This window comes from Coptis chinensis, chromosome 9 (genome assembly GCF_015680905.1).
Source record: "Coptis chinensis isolate HL-2020 chromosome 9, ASM1568090v1, whole genome shotgun sequence".
NCBI lineage: Eukaryota > Viridiplantae > Streptophyta > Magnoliopsida > Ranunculales > Ranunculaceae > Coptis > Coptis chinensis.
In genome coordinates, this window is record NC_141464.1 from 29,401,677 (window position 1) to 29,419,904 (window position 18,228).

At 35.5% G+C, this 18,228-nt stretch overlaps 1 protein-coding gene and 1 long non-coding RNA gene across 3 annotated transcripts; one reads left to right on the forward strand and one right to left on the reverse strand.

Moving 5' to 3' along the window:
- The first annotated feature begins 557 nt into the window (after positions 1–557).
- Positions 558–4,135, forward strand: LOC147475473 (rhamnogalacturonan I rhamnosyltransferase 1-like). Its single transcript, XM_086583208.1, has 8 exons — positions 558–1,439; positions 1,719–1,786; positions 1,887–1,975; positions 2,103–2,268; positions 2,374–2,663; positions 2,757–2,961; positions 3,050–3,207; positions 3,423–4,135. The coding sequence occupies exons 1-8, from the start codon at positions 1,121–1,123 to the stop codon at positions 3,655–3,657; spliced, it is 1,530 nt and encodes a 509-aa protein (XP_086439334.1). The 5' UTR covers positions 558–1,120; the 3' UTR covers positions 3,658–4,135.
- An 11,021-nt stretch (positions 4,136–15,156) lies between these two features.
- On the reverse strand, positions 15,157–16,731 carry LOC147475474 (uncharacterized). Of its 2 annotated transcripts, XR_015208705.1 has the most exons (3): positions 16,602–16,731; positions 15,485–15,601; positions 15,157–15,321 (listed from the first exon to the last, which is right to left on the reverse strand). It is a non-coding gene; the product is annotated as an uncharacterized LOC147475474 (long non-coding RNA). The 2 variants fall into 2 exon arrangements; XR_015208704.1 differs by having other exon boundaries at positions 15,157–15,601.
- Between the last annotated feature and the right edge of the window lie 1,497 nt (positions 16,732–18,228).

Here is an 18,228-nt window from a genome sequence, read left to right on the forward strand (position 1 = left end):
ACAGGTTACACGGCTCCTATTGCAATTCGCAATACCAGCCGCGACAAATAGTAGCTCGGTTAAATATTATTGTAGGAGGGTATTGGAGCAATCGAGCCAATCTTAAATAAAGCTTAGTTTTTACTCATATTCTCAAGAAGAGTATTGATGTCAGCGTCAAATTAAAGTTTTTACTACTACTGCGCGGTAAATTTGGAATAACGGCGGAGCCGAGTAGCCGACAATCTAACAGCAAAAATAGACGTCGAAAAAAAAATAGACAGTTGTCAAACATCAACACATACTCTCATCACCCCTCATTTGTAATTAACGGCGTAGATTATGTGTCTCCGACGTATCTCCAGACTAGCATATCAACATAAAGATACCAAATTGATGTAAACACGAACTCATAACATACCACGTGTAAAACCTGAACAATTAAAGTGGGCCCAGTTTTACAACTTGCCAGGTGGTACACATTTATTGGTTCCATTAGATTGACAATTGACCGTAGTTAGAAAGCAACTCTAGTTATGGAATGATAAGAACTAAATTTCCTTTTTTTTTTTCTTTACATTTTCTTTCAAAGCCTTTTTTCTAACATTATAAAACAAGAGAATCAATTTTCGTGAACTCTAGTTTCTGGTTTCAAAAATTAATTTTGTGTAAAAAATTTGGCATTTTTTGGTGTCGAATTTGGTTAGTTTGGTGCAATTTGACTAGAATTTGAAGTGGGGCATGTCTAATTCGGTGAAAGAATGTGGAATGCGGTATTTTTAAGTAACGGGGCTTGTGTTTTTTGAGAAAATTTTGTGGAATTTGAGTTAAAAAAGACTTGTTTGGTGTAATTTGTGTTCAAGTAGGACTCTTTTTTAGCTCTTGTTATTTATTTCAGACTTGTGTGGAGGAGAGAGAGAGTTAAAATAAATAAATAAAGGAGATAAAGAGATTTTTTGATTAATTTATTGAATTTTTTTATTAGTTTATGTGCTGCATTGATTGAGATCGAAGAGATATAAACAATATCGAGGCGATTCCGTTAATGGTTATTTAAGTTAGAATCATTCTTCATATATTTATTTTTGTTTTCACACGAATTATTAGAACAAGCACCAGAGGGTTGGGGCCAATAAGTGTAATGTGTAGATTAGAGAGCAAGTCAGATGTGGAGATGGGAGTGAAAAGTATAGTGATAGATTGTAGTAGTAATAATAAGGTGGAAAAGTTGAAGAATTATCCGATGGTATCTCGATCTAGAATGAAGCTTTGGTTCATTAGAGCAACGACTATTGTATTGGTATGGACTTGTTTACTTCAGTTAGTGGCATTGGGAGAGATGTGGGGACCAAGTGTGTTGAAAGGATTGCCTTCTTGTTTTAAGTATCCGGATTCTGATAATGTGCAATTGGATTATAAGCTTATTTCTGTTCAACCCAGATTACCATTGCTACCTAAAAGTGAGTTCTTGACTTGTTTGTTTTGTTTTGTTTTGTTCTAGTTGGATTGTTAGAGTGGAAAAAGTGCTTCTATTATTGTTTTTGGAGAGAGTTAGTGGAGTTCAATTAGACTTTTTGTTATCTCTGTCTACCATTGAATTCCGATAAGATTTCATTCATTTCTGCACCACATTGGTAGTTTTCTCATATAGTTGTGTTAGCAACTTCTTGATGATATTAGATGCAGTGGCAGTTGATTTTCACTGTTCTTTGTACTGATTTTGGTAACTCTTCCTGCAGGAGTTTATCCAAATAATGGCTACCTGATTGTTTCTTGCAATGGGGGTCTTAATCAGATGCGTGCAGCAGTGAGTTGTAGTTAATTCTACTTCGTTATTCGCTATATTGGGGTTTTCTCTACTTCAACTAGACTTTGTTTTGCTAATAACTTATCTGCATGTTGAACAGATATGTGACATGGTTGCTATTGCAAGACATTTAAACGTAACACTCATCGTCCCTGAGCTAGATAAGACCTCCTTTTGGAATGATCCTAGGTGAGTTTCAATTACGACATTGTTCGGTGTAGAGTATCCAAATTTTTATTGAAAGAGCTTTAAGTGACAGTCCTTTAACTAGTAAAATTATATTCGAATTGTTAATAATTTTTCATTGTTACTGCAGTGAGTTCCAAGACATATTTGATGTTGATCATTTTATTACATCTTTGAGGGATGAGGTTCGTATATTGAAAGAACTACCCCCTCGGGTCAAGAAAAGATATGAGCAAGGAATGTTCCATTCTATGCCACCAGTTAGTTGGTCTGACATTTCTTACTACCAGGATCAGGTGAGTTTGCTGCTTTTTTCATTCTTTAATCCGCCTTTTATTTCTATTGATGAATTTTCAGTTCATTAACATTACATTACTTTCCTCGTAACTTATTGATAACAGATTCTTCCTCTTATACAAAAACACAAAATTGTGCACTTAAACAAAACTGATGCTCGGCTAGCTAATAATAACCTGCCAATGGAGATCCAGAAGTTGCGCTGCCGAGTAAACTTCAGTGGTTTGAAGTTCACTCCTCAAATAGAGGAGCTGGGGAAAAGGGTTGTTAGGCTTCTAAGGAAAAATGGCCCTTTCTTAGTCCTTCATCTCAGATACGAAATGGATATGTTAGCCTTTTCGGGCTGCACGCAAGGATGTAATGATGGTGAAGTAGAAGAGTTGACAAGAATGAGGTGAGCTATCTTAGGTTTTTTGACAATTAATATGTGCTTTGAAATTCCACTCCACTGTTTACCGTTCTAAACTTCTAATACCCTTCCTCACAGATACGCTTATCCCTGGTGGAAGGAAAAAGTGATAAACTCTGAGCTGAAAAGAAAAGATGGTTTGTGCCCATTGACGCCCGAGGAAACTGCTCTTACACTGAGGGCATTGGGGATTGATCCTAATATCCAAGTATATATTGCTGCTGGGGAAATATACGGTGGAGATAGAAGAATGGAAAGTTTGGCATCCTCGTATCCGAATTTGGTTAGTAGCCGGGAGCATGAAATCACCATTTTGAATTGAGTACTTTGATTGTTATTTTATTAACTTTATCATGGCTTTGTTATTACAGGTGAGGAAGGAGACACTTTTGGGATCTTCAGATCTTATTTTTTTCCAAAACCACTCTTCTCAGATGGCTGCTCTGGATTATTTGGTCTCACTGGAGAGTGATATCTTTGTTCCTACATATGATGGAAACATGGCTAAAGTTGTTGAGGGTCATCGCAGGTACTGATACAACTAATACCACTTAGTTAGTATAGTTTTGTTGTGAAGGATTTTTTTTTTTTTTTTTTTTTTTTTTTTTTTTTTTTTGCAAAGCCCCCTATAGCTTGGACTTTTAAGGTCTATCGTAACAATTGGTTCATCAAAATTTTGAATTACTTATAATTAAAAGCCGGATGTGTGAACTGAATGAAAATGCTATACTCTATGCCTTACAGATTCTTAGGTTTCAAGAAGACGATTCTTTTGGACAGAAGGCTTCTTGTTGAACTGATAGACCAATATAATGAAGGGTCACTAAGCTGGCATGAGTTTTCATCTTCTGTAAAGGAAGCTCATGCAGATCGTTTGGGTAAACAAAGGAGAAGAGTGATTATTCCAGATAGACCAAAAGAAGAGGATTACTTTTATGCCAATCCAGATGAATGTTTGCAAGAGCCTTTTAGTTTGTGATACTACTACAGTTTCTTCACTTGAGGTTCCCCAGTTTTATCGTAGTCTCCTACCCTCGCTGTTATACTATGTATAGACTACAATGCTGAGGTTCCCCAGTTTTTTCGTAGTCTCCTACCCTCGCTGTTATACTATGTATAGACTACAATGCTGTTAGATCTCTGCAACGGAGGTGTAGAGATTGTCAAGGATTGTGTTACCAGAGGCAAAATAGATCATTTGGTGATAATTATCAGAAAGCCTCGTGGTTCATCATGTGCAACCGATCATAATTATATCGTTTCATGTTCACAAATAATTCGTTCATTGTACAGGAAATGCCTGCCATTGCAGGGAGATGTGAAAACAAGTACATTTTACAAACAAAAGATTTAGATAGAGATTCAGTTTGTTTATTGGGTGTTGAGAATTCATGTATGCTCAAACTCGCCTGTATTCTTTTTGGCTTAATGGAGATTAATTCTTGAGGATTATAAAATGTTTCAATTCTTATCAATCAATTCTTGCAAGGGTGGTGTAGTTGTTGACGATTGATGGTAATCGTTATTACCCCAAGTTCCTATTTATGAGCAACAGCCAAAGCACCATTGAAGAGTTTGACACCATTGAAGTGCATGGTTGGAACTGGTACCAAATTTGCTTTGATCAAGATGTATACATTTACTTCTGTGATGGAATTGGTCAGTCTGAAGGACAGGTAGGGATGGACTTGAATTATTGGAAACCCATTCCTCTTTCCAGATTCATTGCTTATGATTCGTAACTTCATACTATAACGTTTTACTTCTTTTCTTGAAATTCTGTTTTACCCACTGGGATTTAGAAGACATTTACCCAGATCCATAGCTAGTAAATTCGCGTTTAATATCCGTTTTATATATTTTTACGTATAGTATAAATAATAATATTAATAAGGCGAACGTCTTAAATCTAGGGATTAATACATGAATTCTATGATCCAGGTTTATAATTGCCGAATAATAAGGTCCGTATTTTTTAAATGAAAAAAACGTACTATAAAAGGTATTAGATACTTCCATACCTAAATAATATCGAATAACTAAAGTGTTAGTAAGTAAATATAAATAAAAAATTGAGTTATGTATGTGTAGTTAATAAGCAATTCTGACAAATTATTACATTCTAAATTTGTAATACAACAAAATATATACGATTTTTTCCGTATTATATTATATGCGTATAAAAAATGAATTGTATGTTTAGCGTTTTTTCCGTTTTTTAGCCGAATTTTTAAACATATTATTATTCAAAATTTCAAATTTTTAACGGATAATTTCCGTATCGAATTTTTGTCATCGGCGAATTTACTAGCTATGCCCGAATCTTAGTGAAAGTGTGAAACCGGACTACTACTTTGATATCTTCAGCAAAGAGGTTATAAATATGACAAATTTTGCAAAGGATGAAGATCCATATGTACCCGGATTAATGCCTTTATTGGCTTATTAGAAAGAAAAAGATGGACACAAACCACAAAAGCATTGAATCGCCAAGAGGCCCGCCCCCACCACGGCAATAAATCCAATAATATTTGCTACTAGTAGCTAATAAGAGTCATACTACAAAGTATCACGATATCAACTAAAATCTGAGGAATAATTATTGCAACGGTACAATTGATATTGCAATGTTTTCGGCATTGTAGTGGCGATCTGTAAAGATATGCAAAACAAATTTCGGCCATACTGGTATATTTTCTCTAGTATGACTGTATGAGTAATGAGACTGAGGCACATTAATGTAGATGGATGTTGGAACTTTGTATTTATAGGTATGTCGATATAAAAAGGCCCCTACCATTGTTTGGACAGTGAAAGAAAGGGATGGGAATCCTTATTACAACGCCAAGCCAATTGCAGCTCCTAAAGAATACAAAAAGGTAGCAGAGTAATATATAAAAGGCAAGTATCGCGCACTGTCTATATTGTCTATATTATTCATGTTTTGCTTTAATTAAGAGTCGGTCATTCTCAATAAGTGTCGTTGCTGTCATTATGAATTACAAAATGGACTGCCATGGTTGTCACTATGCATGTTTGGATGGCTATATAATGCAAAAAAAATTCTATTCCTAGCTAGTATATGGTTTATTTTCTTCCTCTACGATTTGCAAATACTGCCTTAGACGTGGTCCTGTCTAAACCAAAATAATTAAATAAAGTATATGTATGTGGTCAGTTAGTTCTGGTCCATTTTAAAGGCTTTACTGTGGTCACATACTCATGCATGAATGGGACATTGACTATTTCCGATCATAATATTGGGTTGTCAACTGGTTTGTTCTCATTTGGTTATAGAGAATTTGTTATCCACCTAATACATTCGATGGTTTTAAAAAACACACACACATTGTCAACTCTAATGCTATATGAATCTTATTCATTTATTACTAAAATGTTTTCTTTTACTTATTTTTTTTTATTTATTTTTTTCTGGTGTGGCCTAATTTTGATTTTGTTTTTCTGTTAAGATGAATTACTTTTTTTTTTTTTTTTTTTTAAAAGTCAAACATTAAATAAATAATAAATAGAGGTAAACATGAAATAGAAGAAAGGAATTTATCTTGAGAATAGAAGCCTATGCTTATTGCATGTGGTCCAGAAAACAAATTCCATTTGAACTTGGTTTGGGATGAAAGGAATTTGCATAGTAATCAAGTGTTTTTGTAAACGTGTGGGGGTGGGTTCTACAAAGATTTATATATTGAATGAGTTGGTCAAAATAACGAGTATGCATTTTATGGGCAAGTTCATCTATCACAGCTGATTAGCTATGAAGGCTTGATTCTTATTCAAGATATCAAGAAAATATCTAACCAGTTGGCATTGCCATCTGTTATCTTTGATTCATTTAGTGGGTCTGCATCATTGGCCTACCTCTTGCATTCCAAGTATTCCCCGCCTATGTTCAGAATATCCTAGTAATGATAAATTAATCTATGTGATTATCAATATATTAGTACATTACACATTACACCATGAATTTTGTGAAAAGAGAAGGCAGACAAATCGTAATGATTTTCAGACAATATTGTTGCTCCAAATGGTATATATAGCAAGCAAGCTAGTCTTTCTAGCTGGCAGCTGCACTATTTTATATAAATAATGTTGGATGAATTTTGTTTCATAATTATATTTCCAAATGTATGGAGAGTACCGACTAACGAGTTGGATATTCATGAAAGAGCTATTAAAATATCATGGAGCGATGGAGCTAGCCTTCCTTTTTAAATAGTTGATCACATTGTTAGTATTAAAAATTGCATTGTGAATTTAATTTTAAATTAGTTATCTGTTTTTTATTGCAAAAGATAACGAAAAAAAATCAAAATAAAAATGTGAACTTATCAGAATGTTGTTAACAAAAGAATGTACAATAATATCGAAAAAGAATATATCAAGTTATCAACACGGCAACACCAAGACCGATAAATAGATAACTTCACTGGTCACTAAGGCAGTTATTGTCTTTGGTTTCCAGTGAAAGTGTCTTTGTATCATAATGAGTTTCTATGTTACTATCTAACAATGGGATCAGGTGTGAATATATATATATACCAATAAAAAATCTAGCATTTATGGTGCAGAATCCAATTTGATTAGCACTGATGATCAATCTCGGATCTAGCTAGTTACACAGCTCTATTTGGGATTCTCTTAGGCTGGGTGCAATGACTCTCCATTCCCTCAAAAGTGGAAAGAGTGGGGGTGGTTTTTGTCCCTTATCTCCACTAGCATTTCTGTACGCTTGATGAGCGTTGAATTAAGTATAGAATTAAGAAATTAAACATCTCAACAATTTAATAGAAAATGTTATTTCTTAAACTAAATAGGTATGGCAAAAAAATCTTAATCCCATAGGCCAATCATATTGCCACGTTAGAAGCAACCAAATTACAGTGTTCAAAACATTCATGATTGGGTCTCATTTTCTTGTCTTTTATTGTTTTATTTATAATGGAGGACAAATATGTAATTTCAACAATACAGTGAGGGCAATAAAGGAAACAAAAATTAATGACGCGATGAATTTACTGTTACTCTCTCTGTTTTCTTTAAAGAAATTAGATAATACTCTCTATATATAGAGAGTAATATTGAAGAATAGAGAGTGCATTTCACGCGAGTTGAAATAGCGTGACTTGTAAAAACCCAAACGGCGCCACTTGAAGTGGTGTGGAATGCATTTTTCAATTTTATACTGTGCCATTTGAAGTGGCGTGGTTTGTAAAATCCTAAACGGTGCCACTTGAAGTGGCGTGGAATGCATTTATTTTTTAAATTCCGCACCGGTAGAAGTGGCGTAGAATGGGCCGAACCATTAGACACCAAAATTAACTCCCCATCCTCAAAACACTATTTTTTGGTGGAATGGAGATAGAGGGTGATGCACCATTGGACTCAGCCTTACAATTTACAAAGTGAATGAAAACAAAAGGTTTTGGAGTTTGTTCATTTACCGATCCAAGAACAAGAACTCCTAGAAGCGTTTGTAGTATGTAACTGGATAATTTAACAGTTACTACGGTTGACCTATTATTCAACACTCCATGCTGCTTTCGGCAGCACATAATACCTATAGTAAGACTAGGTGGTTTAATTTTCATTTACTTTGAGCTATATGCATTGCTTCAAACACAAGAGATTACGTACGTAAATGGCACTTGAGCTCTTACAACTTCCATCTCTTAGAGCAAGTTCAATGGAATGCTATATGGGCTGCTAAAAGTTATATAGCACCCCAAAAACCAAAATGTCATTTCAATGGGCAGCTAGAAGGCTCCGAAATTTAGATGGTATGATAAACTTAGCTAAATTTGTGGCTTTGTACCTAGCAGTTGCCATAATAAGTTTCAAAAGACGGACAACACAGTTTCTATTGTTCAAGTGTTAAATTTCAACGGACAACAGAAACTGTGCCGTCCGTATCCATTTAGCACTTCAAAACACAAAAGAGCGATAGGAATCAAAATCAAGTTTTATTTTGCCATATTTAGCCGGGCAAGGTAAAAATCTTATGTGGCAAGGGTTTAACAACTCCTTTTACCAGCTCTCCATTGGACTTGAGAGTGCTATCCAATGGGGCTGCTATAAAAGGGTCTTAAATTTGGCTGGTGTGATATGTCTAGCCAAATGTGTGACTTTGTGTAGCAGCTGTTAAAATAAGTTTCGGGAGATAGACGACAGACTTTCTGCTCTCCGTGCGTTAAATTGCAACTGACGGCAGAATTTCTGCCAATCTATATTGTTCATTTTATTTTTATTGTTCAACGGACGACAGACTTTCTGCCATCTGTCACTATTCACGATATTGTCCACTTTTACAGTCATTGTTCATTGTTTATTTTTTTAGTGAATAGTGACAGACGGCAGAAAGTCTGCTGTCCGTCCACCAATTCCACAAAATGCTAAAAAAAAAACTCATTGGATTGGTTTTTCATGTTTTGGCATGCCAAATTTGGCTAGCAAGCTAAAAAGTCTTAAAATTCTACATGGCACCCTTTTAGCAGCCCATTTTAATAGCTTTCCATTAGACTTGCTCTTATAAAAACATACCATACTGCCTACTGGCCTATTCGCAAGACCTTAGAGCTTCATGCATGAGACCGCGGGTTGAATTAATGGTGGGAGTTTTCTTTTAAAGAAAAAGATAAATATTTGGTGTATAGTTTCTCATATATGTTGCGTTCATCAATTGAGAAATGCCAAGTCATTTCCCAAAAAGTATTGAATTATTGATACAAAATGTATATCTTGCTTGGAGTTGCTTCATTCAGAAATATAAGCTATTTGCTCGAATAACATCAGTTTTGCTACTAAATTTGCTACCAAAGCCATGAACTGTGTCTCAATAGTTGGATACTAGATCCAACCAATAAACTTATTTGGTTCGAAAGTGCCACAGCAGTTCTAATGGAATTTTCAAATCTTCGTTCTAGTGAAAACTTGGTAACAAGATCCTCTACAAGACAATCAAAGCCCTCGAACATCTTAGTTTCTACCTCTATTGCCTACCTCCAACATAAATTCTGCTTCAAGACTTGCATGTCGTTCATTATCCACCAAGGCACCAATGTTGTCCGGCATTGTGTTGGATCCAATAAATGTTCAACTCACCAGCTCGCAAGTTAGTCATGAATCTGCATTGAAGTTGTTGGAACTTGGAAGGCCTCTAAGCCTATTTTTACGCACTTAATATTGGGTTTTTAGACTGGGCAACCTTCAAGTAAAGGGAACCTCAATGGATAATTGCATACACGGGCACGGGGGCTATGGTCTATGGGACTATGGCAATCAGTCGGAATTATCATTATCTGATAGCTTCGTGCCGTCGTGGAGGCTGGCAGGGTGTCAACTTTACTCGGGATTCATGAGTCATGACTGTAAGAGCAAGTCCAACGTTTATTTCCCAATCACAAGCCATATACAGAAAGTGACTGGTTAGACTGCATGTAACGAAGTAGTTTTGCCTACAACTCTACATAACAAATGCATCACCTAGTTGAAGACTTGAAAATTTATAGGTTCTGCTTCCGGACACTTTGTGCATTCCCGTGATTGTAATATACACAGTAAGTCTCTTCCGGCTACGCATTAAGGAGGTCTACTAAGGAGTTACCAAAAAAAAAAGGAGGTCTAGGCCGGCAATCAAGGCTAGATGGCTATACAACAATAAAACAAACAATTAACTTCTTTTAGGGCATCTCCAATGGGGGGTGTAAAATTACACCTCCACCTAGGCTCCACGTAGAAGCCATTAGGATTTTACACCTCTAATTGTATATTATTGTATAGTTTATAAATATCCACACTCTATACTCTCCAATGGAAGAGTGTAAAAAAAAAAAATAGATTTTAAACTTTCGGACGTCTCTTTGGATTTAAACCAGGGACGTCACTTGGAGTGGCGTCGAAGGTTTAAAAATTACTTTAGAATTAGAAAGGGGCGTTACTCCAAGTGGCGTCCGAAAATTATTTCACTCGGACGTCCGGGTTTGAGTGTCACCCGAGCTTTTTTATTAATAATGGCGAGGGAAATTCCCCACCCCTCTATTAGCTAATACACTATTACCTACGGTATAGCACCCCCATTGGAGAGAGTTTTTTTATATTTGGGGTGTAAAATTTCCACTCTATACGGTTTACACCCCCCATTGGAGATGCCCTTATATAATAATGGGAGATTGAATTTGATATCCTACCTATTTTCTATGCATATAGATAGGATATCAGATATACTAGCATCTATCTTATCTACTGTTAGTTATATAGAATATAATCTTAGTTCTTTTTCAGAGAATGTAAAAAAGATTATATATGATGATGCCACGGGCAAAGAATATGTAAGAATGTAACTGAGCTATGATTTTATTATGAATAAAATAGGGGTAAAGGACCTTTCAAAAACCCTGCTTGCCATTCAAAAAAAAAAATATCCTACCTATATTAATATCTGTTCTGCCAAGATATATCAGCATAATTTTCAAAAAAATCCCCACTTAGAAAATAATTAATTGGTTGATTACTAAATTAACCTTATTATTGGTGTGTATAGTAATTTATAAAAAAACGTTTTGGTCTTTTCAAATATTAGGAAATAAAAAAAAAAAAAAAACCAAATACACGCTCTTATTTTGAATAGTACACCGGAGTACTTAAGTAATTAACAACTTGAAAATGAAACAAAACCCCAATTCTTCATCAAAACCCATGCTCTTTCTCTCAAAAAAAAAAAAACAAAAACAAAAAATGATGGCCTCAAATCTCTCTCAACTCTTAAAAAAAAAAGAACAAATGTTGGAATTAAAAAAGTGAAGTGTATTTTTCCCTTAAACTCATGCAAATCACTGATTAAGATAATTTTTTTTCAATTTGCAAATTAGTAAGCATGATCTATGAAATGGTTACTTTTCATATAGATTTATGAATAATTGGGGTTTGTTTAATTTTCCAAATTAAAGATGTGCTTTGGATAATATGGGTTGAGATGATTTGAATGATTAGATTTAAACAAATTGTACACTGATGGTGCTCTGGGTCCCCAACGATGTTAGCTCTCAGTCTCGCTCTCACTCTTTATTTATCTCTTCATTTCTTTATCTCATATGGTTGGTCGTTTGTATAATTTGGGGTTCCTATATATATCATTCCTATATTTATCTCATATACTCAAAGCTGCATTGTGCTTAAATTTCCGCAAAATTATAATTGAAACAGATTCAAAGTATGTGCATCAAGTTATCTCAGAAAGGGAAACTAGAGTACTGAAGGCTATTGAATCCCTTGTACACGATATACGAGACATGATTACGATGATAGATGAGTACATAATATTGTGGAATTACAGGGAAGTGAATTTTGTAGCTAATGCATTTGCTAAATGGGCGACCAACCTTGCTGCTAATCAACAATGGTGGGCAAATCCTAATATACATAGGGATAATATAAATGCTAATATGTTTATTTTTTTACCATCTTTATGTTCAGCTTGGTGGATGAGACCACCACAATTTGTTGTAAATAGCTTAAGACGTGATATGCAGGGTATGTTCACATTCCGCATTGTTATGCAATAAATAATTATCTTTATATATATATATATATATATACGGGCTGGCTACGTCGACATACTATTCTAACATACTATCTTGACATATAGTCTTCTATAATCTAACGTCTAGATATGCCTTTCTAACAAATCACACAATTAAATAGGAGGGGCAAAATTGACATTTCATTTTTCTCCACAAAAGAAAAACCATTTTCTTCTTCTTCATTCACGTATAAACGAGGATGAAGTAAGCCGAATAGCCGGTATGGTTCCGGCGAGCTTCATCTGACTGTGGAACAAAATATAATTATCTCTATTGTTGAGAAATCAAAACTTGACGCCTTTCTCAAGGAGCCACTTTTTAGGGATAGGTTTTCGCCCTCTCATCTCGGACATGTTTATAAGAAGAGTGTACTTGTAAGGACATGATTCCACTTGTGGTGGACATCTTGGTTAAGCATTTTGGAGCTGTTCCTAGGAACAGGGAAGAATGGGAAGGCGATTAAACTATTCCAATTTTCTAACCTGTACTCTCCCTGCTTTGACTCTTAAATTCAAAAGTTGAGGACGAATACACTGGTCGATGATTCAAAAAAGAATAATGTTTGGAAGCGGCTCTTTCCTGCCAACTTAAATTAGAAAATTGTATTGATCTGTTGTATTTATAGGATTGCAAGCTAAGTTGGTGGTGTTGTTACTATCGAGAAATTGTTAGTTCGCATATATAAGTGCAAGGTGTGTATCAGTATCAACATGAAAGAGATCTAAGAAATTATCGAGAAATTGTTAGTATCGAGAAATTGTTAGATCGCATATATATATCATTGCAATAATGCTAAAGAGTCGATAATTTGAGGAATTAGCCAAATATTTGTATATTTGTTGTTGAGAAGAATGTTTAATGAGAATTCTTTCTGGCTTTTTAGATAGTGACTATATCCTTCCACTTAGTGATTTATAGCGTCACTTTTTTCCCGTAAAATATAACTATTGAATTTAACAATGAAACAGGGGGTTTTTAGGTTTTGGTCCTCCTAATAATAGCATAATTAGGCTTTGGTCTAACAATGATCGTTTATTAGGTTTTGGTCCTCCTGACCGTGAGTTGACCGGGTTGACTAACTATAGGCGTTAGTCAATCTCCTATGATTTTTCTATTACCCACAATACCCCTCCACGCGTGCTTTACACGTGAGTCCATAAATTAGTTTTGGTCCTTTCAAAAATATCTTCATTTACTGCGGTAAAAATTGATGCCAAGACTACTGGGTCACGATGTAATTCTAAGCATAAGAAAGATAGTTCCAACATTTCGAAAGAAAAGAACGGGGAGAGTATACTTGGCAGATATAACAAATGTGAAGCACATACTCAAGGATTTGAATTCCAATCCAGAACCCACATGTGAAGCACATATAAGTTAAGGCATTTATACAATTGACGAAACACATGTATGATGTTGTGATACGGAACCCACATGATTTTTTAATACCGAACCCAAAATAATTAACTGTTTCACGTCATTTTGCTACGGTACCACACACCGCCTATAGCAGGACAGAAGACAATTTTGCTGGCATTTTGCTGTTGTTATTGATCATAACTTAGAGACGATTTTTCACCTTTTTTTATAACCAAATCATATGTTCTAGTGGATGACCCTAAATGATACTCTCAACTTGACGAGTTCCAACTAGGAAACTACAACATAATTACGCTTTAATTTGTACTTAGCTTTCAATAATGTAACCCTTAAGGCTTCCTTTTATAGGCAGGATTTTTCCAATGGGTATGTGGAATATACAGTAGTATTCTTAATGTCTAGAGAGATCCCACCATCGAGACATTAAACGCCCATGCGTTTATACAATGATAGCCACTTACTATATCGCCTTTAATCACTTTAAGTGTAGCATTGTCCTAATACTGTGGAGATCCACCGTTGACTTTTGACCATAATATCATCGGGCACATCTCTGGCCAAGGGAAGCCTCTTCCTTTGCTATGCATATACATCAAGGTTAGCCCCTTACTACGATTTTGTGTCTTTATATACATCCACCTGCAGCATCTGGCATTCAAAAATTATTACTAAAAAATGGTAACCAACAACTTAAAAACTCGTTGACTTTCCCCAAGAACCCAACAAGCCAAAGAACCTGATCATATCATTATACACATCTTCTTTCGCTTTTACACTCCAGATAAAGTCAAGGTGGCCGGCCATATGAATCAAGATATAACAATTCTAGCTTGGAATTCAAATCCTGGAGTATGTGCTTCACATTTGTTACATCTACCAAGTATACTCTCCCCATTCTTTTCTTTCGAAATGTTGGAACTATCATCTTTATGCTTAGAATTACAAGTAACCCAAGAGGTCTTGGCATCAACTTTTCTTTGCGGAAGAACCAAAACCTAAACGAAGATATTTTCAGAAGGACCAAAAACTAATTTATGTAATTTTTACTGCAGAAGGACCAAAACCTAAATGAAGATATTTTCAGAAGGACCAAAAACTAATTTATGTTTACTCATGACTCGTGTAAGGCGCGTGGAGGGGTATTGTGGGTAATAGAAAAATCATAGGAGATTGACTAACGCCCATAGTTAGTCAACCCGTCAACTCCTCGAGGAGGACAAAACCTAATAAACGATCATTGTTGGACCAAAGCCTAATTATGCTATTATTAGGAGGACCAAAACCTAAAAACCCCATGAAACAGGACGCAGTATGCTCTCTTATGGCTTATGTCCAGGTTGTCCAAAGCAACTTACTATGAACCCTTCATGTTATGACAACGTCAAGCATATACATCCACAGATAATGGTACATAATGTGAGCCTAATTACTTTACTTTTTTTAATGTGCCATGACAATGTCAAGCATATACATGCAAAAGGTCAAAAAATAGCTCGGTATATTACCTGTCTTATCCCTCACATCAATAAATCCATCATTCTCGATTCTTTGCATAATATCTTTACCCAAGCGACCTTCAATTCCTCTCGCCAGATTGAAGCGACCAGAAAGGTTGACAACCACTTTAACATCACGGTATTGAGAAGCATAAAGAAGCACCACATTTCCTCCTGCAAAAATCCTTGTGAGCAGTAGATAGTGTATATTGAAGCAGGAATTACTCAGACAGACTATGCATTATTGCAAGCTTTGTAACATCTTATTATCCGATAAATCTTCTATTTTAAGAAGTAATATCCTGTGTAAGCAACATAAGAATAAGAACCAACACACCTTTACTATGCCCAACAATTGCTTGTATGATTTACCCCAGAAAAGTGTAGTACCACGGCACTCAAGTCGTCAGCCTCTCTACGATAGTTACCGTACTGAAATGAACCTTCACTTTCACTGGAAAATAGAGCATAGTCAGGTTGGATATAATTTAGAAAACCAACATCAATTGCGCTAGTGAAGTCCTATTACAGGGATTAAAAGCTGTATGACTGGATATAGAGAACACGAATTTCAAACAAAATTTGGACTCCACACGTATATAACAAGGCACATTATGCAATTCTGAAGGGTCCATGGCCAGAACATAACGTGAGACACTACAAGGGCTCCATCCGATATTATTCATCGCAGGATATTCATCTACCGTCCAAGAAGTGACGGGATCTATAAAGTCGTATGAGCTTTTGTAGTCTATCTGTAGGTTCTCAGCTTGTATCCCTATTTAGCTATGCAAGTCCTAGATATTTCAAGCCCACCATAATCATCCTATTTCAATTCATCTTCTACCTCTGATTCTAAGCACCAGTGAGAATGTTCTAATCTAAGACAAAATCAAATAAATCCGTTTTAAGGCCAACATTTAATCGCGCGTCTCTATTCTAATACAGAATAGTACCAGACCTACCGTGAACCATTTTCTCCAACTTACACTTAGGCAACACTCACTCCACTGCTTCATCAGTGCACATATTCGAAGTTAAAGAACCTGGAGTTTTCATTACTACAAGCTTATCCGTTTCCAGCGAAATCAAAGCAAAAGGCGCTAATTCCTTGTTTCGCTAAATCATTGGCAATGGTCACTAAAGTTTTACATTCCTGAAATAAAAACAAGGGTTAACTAGTATTACCTCCACTAGATGAGCCAATTAGGATTTCCCCCTTACTAGATAGAGAAATTAGGGTTTCTTCCCAAAGTACACAAAAAAAAAAGTCAACTTGGATTGAGGGTGTGTGTTTTTTTGTGTGTATTGGGGGGAGACTCTAATTTCCCAGTGGAGGGAAATCCTAATTGGCTCATCTAATGGGATAATATTAGTTAACCCTAAAAACAAGTACATTTTTAACTATTCTCCTATATTAATACACAACAATTTTGAAGTGTCATTATACTAACCTTTGAGGAACGAAACCCATGGCATAATTAAGACTACTAGCCCCACTGAACATGTTTCATGTAATACTCCCACAAGCTCTTCACCATACTTGTTCAGTAGTGTAATTCTTTGCTCTTCATTTCTTCAATAGCTACAACCAGAGTACAAAATGACATTATGGTATTTGAAGACATATTTAAATGGTTAATGGGTCATTATAGTGGTGTATGTCTTTCAGTTTTTTTTTTCTTACCGGGATTTGATGCTTTGTTGGAAGAAGAATGAGCCATCGTCAAAGTTACAAGAGACTATTATACAAATCTCATCAAATACCTAAAAAGCAGTTCAGTCTATTAAGGGAAAACTAAAAAAACACACATACTACGTTGAATGGAAAACTAACGTTCAAAAAGATGAAACTGTCCCTGCAGAATGAAAAACTATATTAAATAAAACAGTAGGGATAGTATTGTACTTCAACAAATTCCTAATTAAGCCTTTTGGTAGTATTTGATATCTATCACTTTGCGGTAATAAGACTGAAGTCTTGTTTCCGTTTGGTGTAGACTCAAGTCCTTACTCACGTATTTGTGCGTTTAGCTCGAGTAGGGATTCGAACCAACCTAAATTCTAAAATAGTACACAAAATTCTTATAATATAAATAGGAAAACTAGTGAGTAAATTTCGTAGTGTTTGCTAGCTAAGTTGCTTTGTTGAATCTTAAATGACGCTAAACGTGCAAAATACAAAAAACGGTAAAAAACTAAGATTTTTCCTAAGATATTCAAAGAGAAAGAAGGGGTGGAGGATTATGATGCTCATGCAAGGTCATATTATCCTATCTTAGTATCGGATTACCACCATCTCTAAGCTGTTTTAGGTTCATTATCAAACCCGAACCGATTTGAGTGTCGATCCCTAATGAAATGAACTCATCTCTAAGTCCATTTCCCTAACATAAGAAGTTGAACTGGAATTTCATCTTTGAAACTCCATCTCAACTCCTGGACACATAAAACATAATCCTGTCAACTATGGAATCAATAAGCTATATAAGACCCGCGCGCACGGGTATCCCAGGCATAAAAAAAGAGGCGCACGCGAGTCCTTCTTCACTTTCAGGCCTCAAGTTTGGCCGGACACTATCATTTTGGGGTAGTGTGTTCCATGTATCCTTAAATCAAGGCAGTGAATCCTACTTTTAAGAAATTTATACGAATCCTCACATGAGCTTCATTAACCCTCCACTTTAGAGGGTTTTAGCTCATGATCCTAGGATTGAATTAAACTACAAGAAGATATGTAAAATAAGAGAGAGAGAGAGAGAGAGAGAGAGAGAGAGAGAGAGAGAGAGAGAGAGAAGAAGCTAACAACCTATTTTACCTAATGAAAAAGAGTTTTCAAAAATCATAAAGTGTTCCACCATTAACATGTTACAAGCTTTTTACTAAAAACAAAAACTAAAAACCAAAAGATAAAGACAAGCAATGTAAAAAGGAAAAAACAATAAATAAAGTAAATGCTAGCTAACTCCCAAAATCAACCCCATTTTACATAAGAGAGCTTTTTCTCTTCTCCCATGTGAAACACTCCCCTCTCCATTACTTTCCTCTTATCCAAAACTAACCCCCATTTGACACCTTTCA

Excerpts from the sequence above, each read along its gene's own strand:
- LOC147475473 (XM_086583208.1), top strand. The coding sequence starts at position 1,121 with ATGTGTAGATTAGAGAGCAAGTCAGATGTGGAGATGGGAGTGAAAAGT. Across the intron at positions 2,269-2,373 it reads TTTCTTACTACCAGGATCAG|ATTCTTCCTCTTATACAAAA; the intron begins GTGAGTTTGCTG and ends TATTGATAACAG. Across the intron at positions 2,664-2,756 it reads GAAGAGTTGACAAGAATGAG|ATACGCTTATCCCTGGTGGA; the intron begins GTGAGCTATCTT and ends CCTTCCTCACAG.